This window comes from Rattus norvegicus, chromosome 1 (genome assembly GCF_036323735.1).
Source record: "Rattus norvegicus strain BN/NHsdMcwi chromosome 1, GRCr8, whole genome shotgun sequence".
In the NCBI taxonomy this organism is placed as follows: domain Eukaryota; kingdom Metazoa; phylum Chordata; class Mammalia; order Rodentia; family Muridae; genus Rattus; species Rattus norvegicus.
Window position 1 is genome coordinate 75735107 of NC_086019.1, and position 8253 is coordinate 75743359.

General features: G+C 46.3%; 1 protein-coding gene across 2 annotated transcripts; it reads right to left on the reverse strand.

Annotated features, from left to right (window-relative positions):
- Window positions 1-647: 647 nt before the first annotated feature.
- On the reverse strand, window positions 648-7374 carry Zfp772 (zinc finger protein 772). Of its 2 annotated transcripts, NM_001399374.1 has the most exons (5): window positions 7122-7374; window positions 4970-5008; window positions 3739-3865; window positions 3028-3114; window positions 648-1902 (listed from the first exon to the last, which is right to left on the reverse strand). In NM_001399374.1, exons 1-5 carry the CDS (start codon window positions 7197-7199, stop codon window positions 980-982), a joined length of 1254 nt encoding a protein of 417 aa, NP_001386303.1. In that variant the 5' UTR covers window positions 7200-7374; the 3' UTR covers window positions 648-979. The 2 variants fall into 2 exon arrangements, with proteins under 2 accessions (NP_001386303.1, NP_001020848.1); NM_001025677.2 differs by lacking the exon at window positions 3739-3865.
- Between the last annotated feature and the right edge of the window lie 879 nt (window positions 7375-8253).

Sequence of the window (8253 nt, forward strand, 5' to 3'; positions counted from 1 at the left end):
CTCCTAAGACTCAACAAGCTTGGTCAATGGCCGAAGCTTTCTCTATCTTCTCTGAATTCACAAACCTATCTGGGTAGTGTCTGTGTTGCTAGTAAGAGCAGGCCTTAGCTCAAAAGCTTTCTCCAGAATCAGTGGGTTCATGATACATCTTTGCACTGTGGCCTCTTCAGTTAAGTATAATGGAAGTGTGGGTGATGGCTTACCACATTTGAAGCACTCTTGACCTTTGTCCAGTGAACACCCTCTTGTGTACATAGGGTAGATCATAGAAACAATTTCCCATGTTCATTGCACTCAATACATATATTCTAGCCAGTGTGGGTCCAGTCCTGTAGCAAAACACTTTGCCACATTCTTTGAACCAAAGATGCTTTGCTGTGTAAAATCCCTGATGTTAAATGAGGCTGCACCCCACACATATTGCACATAAAAGCCTTTCCTCTATGAACCTCTTGTTCTTTCATGAGGTGAGTCCTGGTTTGTTTTTTTAACACTTCCCAGATTCATGACATTCAAAAGGCCTTTCCCCCCTGTATGAGCTTGGACACGATAAACAAGGCTGCATTTTTTTTCTTCAATGATTTAATACATTCGCAGCATGTCTTAGGATTTCCATTGCTTAGAAATGACACCATTAGCAAGGCAACTCTTAGAAAGGACATTTATTTGGGGCTGGTTTACAGGTTCAGTTCACTATCATCACGGCAGGAAGCACAGCAGTGTGAAGGCAGACGTGGTGCTAGAGGAGCAGAGGTTCTGCATCCTGATCCAAAGGTAGCCAGGAAGAGAGTCTCCAGAACTGGGTGGAGCTTGAGCATCGGACCACAAAGTCCATCCCCACAGTGACACACTTCCTTCAAGAAGGCCACACCTATTCTAACAAGGAATACCTCCTAAGAATGTCATTCCCTATGGGCCAAGCATTCAAACACATGAGTCTATGGGGGGCCAAACCTATTCAAACCACCACACTGTACTTCTACGGCTTTTCTCCAGTATGAACCCGATAATGATATAGAAGGCTGGATCTGTTCATGTATGACTTGCCACATTCAGTGCACGTAAAAGGTGTCTCTCCTGTGTGAACTCGCTGATGAGCAACAAGGAAGCAGTTGTGTTTAAAGGCTTTGCCACACTCACTGCACCTGAAAGGCTTCTCTCCAGTGTGAACTCTGAAATGCTTAATGAGAAAGGCTTTTTGGCTGAAGGACTTCCCACAATCGCTGCACTGAAAAGGCCTTTCACGGGTGTGCACTCGTGCATGATAAATGAGGCTGGATTTCTCCTTAAACGCTTTGCCACATTCACTGCAACTGTAAGGCTTTTCTGAAGCATGAACTTGAAAGTGACGTGTAAGGTTGGATCTGGTCATATATGATTTCCCACATTCCGTGCAGGTAAAGGGCGTCTCTCCTGTGTGAACTCGCTGGTGAGAAACAAGGGAAATATTATGCTTGAAGGCTTTGCCACACTCACCACACCTGAAAGGCTTCTCTCCTGTGTGAATTCTAAAATGTTTAATGAGAAAGGCTTTTTGGCTGAAGGACATCCCACACTCACTGCACTGGAAAGGCTTTTCTCCCGTGTGTATCATCCGGTGCCGATTGAGGTGGGACGTGCTAGTAAAAGTTTTGCCACAGTCACTGCATATGCAGTTCTTCTTCTCACTCTGAATGGCCTCTCCACTCTCAGTGTTCATGGGGGTGTCCCCAGCAGTGTAAGTCACTTGATGCCTGAGAAGACTGGAGGAGGTCTGAAGGATCGTCACATTGTCCGTGCTTAGCAAGGGTGTCTCGGCACAGCACAGCATTTGCTGTTGCAGTGTGGATAAACTAACACCTCCTTCTGCAGACAGACTCTGCTCAATAGGGGACGACTCACTCTCCACTTTGATCCAACAACCTGAACACAGAGAAATACTGATGAGTGGCCTGTAGACTTTCGAGTGACAGGCAGAGAGATAGCACCTGTTTAACTAATGGTGATCTGAGATTTCTCACAGAGCATAGGGCTAGTTCAGAGAAGACAGGGCCTGTTACCGTGCTGAATTTGTCAAGATCATATGTTCTAGGGGCCTTAGGAGCAGCAAAAACACAAGCATGGAGTGAATCACAGGGAATGCTAGGAACCATAACACATTTCTCACCAATAGCTTTCTGCAAGCCTCCCATGCTGGAGATGCAGGACACAGTGCAGAAGACTGTCTAGGCTTGTAAGACATGGTAACTAAAGAACCTGCATTTAAGGACTGCCCTAGGTTTAGAGCACAGTAGAAGAATTTTAATCCAGCAACATGGCTGCTCTGGCTGGAATACAGACACTTCTACAGTACACACTTTTAATCTGAAACAATGTAGCTAAGGTGAGTTGGTAGAAGAAGCAGCCATATTGGAAAGTGACTTCTAATTGAGGAGCAGACAAAGTGATAAATCAGAGAAAGATTTGACTCAAAAAGTCAGAGTTAGGACAGGAAAGTGAGTCTACTTAGAGCAAGCAGAGATTTCAGATGCAGTTTTTACCAGAACAGTTTTACAGACAGGTTGAAGAAAGAGCAAGATAGACATAGGTGAAGACAGAATGAGGAACCAGAAGATTAGAATGGATTGCTAGAGTTATTTTGAGACCAAACAGAGCAATTCAGTCAGAAGCTAAGGGAAGCCAATTTAAACCAAAGCGTTTAAGCCAGAACAGCTGAGTTGACAATCCAGTCAGAGAGTTCAGAAAGAGCTAGAAGAGGTGAGCTTATTCAGTAAGTCTCAGAGGCTGAAATCACTCTGGGTTTTGATTAGATTGTAGAGGCTAGAAGCTTCCAGAACTAGGAACTAAGCTCACTGCCTCTGAGATGGCAATTACATCAAGCAAATAAAAGTTACATTCACAGTGCACACTAACACAATAAAGGAATGGCTGTGTTTCACAGGGTTGCAAGGCAACAGGCAAAACATATAAGACTGACACACAAAGGACAGTTCTAGTTCAGAATTAATAGAATCAAAAACTGCCACACTCTGTGTACCTATCCCATACCTGGAGTCAGGAATCTCAATGCAGGCACAGAGGGCTCTCCCCAAGACTCCAACTGAGTGATGTCATGGATCCCGGAAGGTACAAGTCCTAAAGTACAATGACACAAGAAATGAGAATTTCGTACTAAGACTGAATAATGCAACCATACAATCCCTAAGAGGCCTAATGAGAATGATCCTGGCAAGGGTGTCTTACAAAAATCAAAAATGAGCTCATCGGTGCCACAATTCCTGCCACATTCAGACACAAGCCATATCATCTAGAAGTACCTGAGTCACAAAGATGCCAAAAATGTATAGCATCATCAAGTTGCAGAGAAGCCATCAGTGTTAAGACTCCTGACCCCAGGCCAGGTGTGGTTGTGCAATCCACTAATCACAGTACTAAAAAGACAGAGTAGGAAGATCTCGGCAAGTCAAAGGAGAGCCAGGTCTACATAGCAAGTCCTAGCACATATCTAAGACTCTATAGGTAGACCCAGTCTCAAACTACACCCAAAAAATCCTAATTCCAAATTGATTTCTGTGTGCCCTTGCTACAGTTAAGACAGAGCCATTGTGAAACAAACCTTGGTTTTTAACCTGTATTTTATACTCCAAGACAGTGGGGGAAAGACTGGGTGTTCATAAGCCAGCTTTGAGAAGGATACAGCTCTCTAGAAAGAAAGGAAAGCCTACCTAGACATGCTCTGTCAGAATGGCAGGGTCTTACCGAGAGAGGACATGAGTGCTAAGATCTCTGTCATCACCGTCTGGTACAGAAGCCTTTGAGAGTCATTGAGCAGTGTCCATTCCTCCCAGGAGAAGTAAACAGCCACATCCTCAAAGGAAACACAGCCCTGCACATGGGGAAACTTGAATTTATTTGTAGCCTCCTTGTCAGGGACTCTTGGTATCCTTAAGTCATTCCCACTTAGCTCTCTACCTCAGAAGGTACCAGGCTATGAACCTATTGATAATCTAGCCTATCCTCGAGGTCCCACTGACCACTATGCTTAGCACTAAGCAACAACAGGTTAGTTGACATGGTAGCTTAGTTATTTTTCTATTACTGTGAAGAGACGCCATGACCCCATGACCAAGGCAACTTATAGAACAGCCGAGTTTATTGGGGCTTACACTTCAGAGGGTGAGTCTGTAACCTTCATGGCAGGAAGAATGGCTACAGGCACACACAGCACTGAAGCAGTGGCTGAGAACTTACATCCTGATCCATAGGTACCATGTAGAGAGAGTTAACTGGGAATGGCAAGAGCTTTTGAAGACTACAAGCCCACCCCAGTGACACACCTCCTCCAACAAGGCCACACCTCATTATTATCTCCAAAGTTTTCCACCAATGGGGACCAAGTATTCAAGTCTCTGCTCTGTAGGGCAGGCTCATTGAAACCACCACAGCTGGGGTCAATCCTTCCAATCTGGGAATTCACCTGGGCTCCTCCCAATCACCTGTCTCACAAAGACCACATCTGGGTCACTGTTGTCCACTCTGTCCCTGGCACGAAGACCAGGAAGCCATCTACACGTGACATCGAAACACACACACCAGTCTTCACACTGAGCTTCCATTTCCATCTCAGTACGCAGGCTCAGCCCTCAGCTGCTGTGCTACCCAACTCCTACCTTCTGCTAAAGCCGGCAGACCTCATGCACACCCGAGCATTTCTCAGCATTCTCAACCCATCTCGCTTCCAGGCATCCTGTAAGGTCATCACTGGACCTTTAAGACCTCTGAATCTTCAGCCAATGGTTACCATGAAGGGAAACCTGGCGGCCATGTAATCCCTGCTATGGATGTGGGGACCTTTCATTCTGAGCATGTGCCAGGGAAACCCAATGGAAGGACAGAGAGAATCCCAAGCACAGAGTTTCAGGACACCATAGTCCCAGAGGTCACTTATGTGGAAAGTGAGGAGTGTGATTCCAGGGCACCCTCCACTTACCTCTTCCTGGTTGGCAGGTTTCACTGAGTACTGGGAAACCTGTAAAAAACAAGGCTGTGAGTAACAAGCAAGAGTGTTGGTATCCGCAAGTTCCCTCTCATACAAGCAGTCAGGTACCCCCAACTGCCCCCTGGGTTCCATCCCTTAATGGTATGCAGACAAAGAATCAATCTCTTCAGTTTGTTACCTGAGGATAAACAGGTGTCTCATTTTCTGTTCTATCGCTGTGACGAGACAACATAGCCAAGGCAATTCTTACAATATAAAAGAAAGCATTTAACTGGGGGCTAGCTAACGGTTTCAGAGTATTCGTCATAATGAGCACTGTGGAAAGTAGAGAGGCATGGTGCCAGGACAATATCTGAAAACTTTATATTCTGATCTACAGGCAACATACACACACACACACACACACGCACGCACGCACGCACGCACGCACGCACGCACGCACACTGGATCAGGGGTGGACTTCTGAAATCTCAAGCTTCACTCCTAGCCACACCCTTCCTCCAACAGTACCTAACCTCCTAATCCTTCTAATTCTTCTCAAATGGCTTCACACCCCGGTGACTAAGCATTCAAATATTTGAGCCTTGGAAACCATTCTCATTCAAACTAACTTAACTTCCTACCCCCCCCCCCCGAAAAGAGAATCGTGGCATCAAACTCAGTCCTATGTGTCAAGTACTTGGGACAGGCTCTTCCTGTGCACATGACTAATGCTTCTGTCAAAAGTTTCACAAACCCGTACATAAGTTTTCAAAATGCATGGTTTTATCTACCCATAGTGAACTAAGATTTTGGTATTAGCCAGGCACAATAGTGCAGGCCTTTACACAACATTTGTAAGGCAGAAGCAGGCAGACTTTTGTGCATCTGAGGCCAACATGGTGTACAGAGGTCAGCTAGAGTCACATGGTGAGTCTCAGTGGGGCAAGGGAGATAGCTAACACAGTAGACTTTACTCAAATGCTGAATGCCATCACATAATGGTAAAATTCTTTCAGTAATACTTTATTTAAAATTAATAATATTATCAATTATCATTACTAATATAATTTAGTAATATTATTTATTTAGAAAATACAATTTTATTTCTTTTTAATTTAATTTTTCTTTACAGCAACACTTGGCAGGAAGTCCTGATGGCTGAATTTTTAAAATTCATTGGAAAGGCAGGAGGTGTTGGCTCTGTGTAGGGCATTTCCACCATTTACACACAACCAGAGTTCAGTTGGCAGCCAACCCACAAGAAAGCAAATCTCTGTGAATTAGAGGCCAGCCTGGTATAAACAGTGAGTTCGAGCCAAGATTAAAAATAAATAAATAAAATAAAAATAAAACAAAAGGTCCTTTAATCCCATCACTTGGGAGTTAGAGATAGACGCATCTCTTTGAGTTTGAGGACAGCCTAGTACAAGTAGAGTTCCAGGACAGCCAAGATCACATAGAGAGTAAAGAGACCCAGTCAGAGAGAGGAGGGGGAGGGAGGGAGGGAGGTGAGGAAGGAGGGAGAGCCCCCACCGGGCTCCCTGTCTGCAGGTTGGGAGGTGGAGGAGGGAGGGAGAGGGAGAGAAAGAGAGAATAAGAGAACTCCATCAAAGATCTGAACAGTCTCACCACTACCACCCACCCCACAACTCCGCCCCCGCCCCCGCCCCCGCCCCCGCCCCCGCCCCCGTCCCTCGCTAGGACTCACAGTCCAAACGAGTACACAGGATTTACCCAAGGATTCACAGGTCTCTGCCTATACCCAAATCACCCCCACTCCACACTTGGAAAACTGAATAGATCGATTCTCCCCTCTTTTCAAAATCTTCTTGGCCACTAAAGTCTCTATAAACAAAAGTCAGCTCCTTAGGTGTACTGAGCCCTTTCCCTCATCTAATGCCAGCAGAGGTCACCCCAAGGCTCTGTGTCAGAACTCAGGACAGCCCACAAGCCTTGGAAGGTACAGTCCTCCAGACGCTGTGAGTCAGAGGGTATGGCTCTAGCGATCTAGCACACAGATGTCAAAAAGCACAATTTCGTCCACCGGTTACTACAGTCGGGGACATGGGGGTGGGAGGTGGGGCGGGTCTACCCTGTTGGCTCCTGACCCAGATCTCAGCGCCCTAGAACTCAGGTAGATGGGCGATCACTAGGCACTCACCTGGGGCAGGGCTCCACCGGCAGCCTCCACAATCACCACCGGGCTCCACTGGCTGGCGGGGCCCTGGGACGTGGCCATCCTCACTCGAAGGCTAGATCAGATCACACGGGTTGTCGCAAACCTCAGATCCGTCTCCGACTGAGGGAAAACGCTTCAACTCTCCGGTTTTCCTGCCATGGCCAATACTGATAAAACCAGTTTTCTGTGAACCAGACTGACAGATCCAGAAAGTTTCAAAGAACCTCCAGCACGCAGAGCCGAAAGTCCCGCCCAGCGTCATTTTGTCCCCAAAACGCCCATTTTCATTGGCTATTCTTGGTGCAATGTCTTCTGGACAATGTAGTTCAGACAGGATCAAGCGCCAGGAAGTGGACACACCTCCCCAGATGGAGCTGGACATTCAGTCAGTTAGGGAGATTGTTGTAATTACAGATGTGCCAATATTTCCTTGAGCTACAAAGGCCGGGCTTGCTGACCCACTCCTAAATTACAGAACTGTCGGAAGAAACAAGTAGATGATTGGGATTAGAAACTAGCCTGTCACGGTGAGTTCCAGACCAGACAGGAAACGTTGGGAAGAGTTACAGAATGAACAGGACCCAGAGCCTGGCCATGTAAAGAGAGGGGACCGGAAAAGAGGGAGAGAAGCCGCCAACCAAGAGGGGCGGCCTGAGCCAAGAGACTGACATAGTCAAAAATGGCTGAGTTATATAGGGGCCAGAGGAGCAGGGAGGAGGAAAAATCAGCCCAACACCTGGGCTGGAAAGTTGGGGGTGGGGGAGTTGCCAGCCAGGAGTGATCTGTACACGGTAGGACAGAGAGATGCCGAGAGAACCTGGAGGCCACTGTCCTTCGTTATATTAATGGACTCCTCAGTTCGACATTTGTCCTGGATTTAAAGACCCAGCAGGTTTTAGGTCACAAGTCCTCTTGCAAAGAAAACGCAGGAATTACCATAGAGGAAGAAAGAAAGGGCATATTTGGAATCGAGTATTCTTTCACCACTGATCTCAAGAATTAAAACTCTTCTCATTTGTACATATCAAATATGGCATAGTCACGAATAACTTTTCTGTTGTGCATCCCCACGCTAAGAGAAATTTGGAGAAGCATAATGGGATTCAGCCCAGGA

What these genes read in the sequence shown, in the direction of transcription:
- Zfp772 (NM_001399374.1), bottom strand. Translation starts at nt 7,199, where the DNA reads ATGGCCACGTCCCAGGGCCCCGCCAGCCAGTGGAGCCCGGTGGTGATT. An exon ending in AACCTGCCAACCAGGAAGAG is followed by an intron (nt 3,866 to 4,969) that starts GTAAGTGGAGGG and finishes CCCCATGTGCAG; the next exon opens with GGCTGTGTTTCCTTTGAGGA. An exon ending in ATTGAGATTCCTGACTCCAG is followed by an intron (nt 1,903 to 3,027) that starts GTATGGGATAGG and finishes CTCTGTGTTCAG; the next exon opens with GTTGTTGGATCAAAGTGGAG.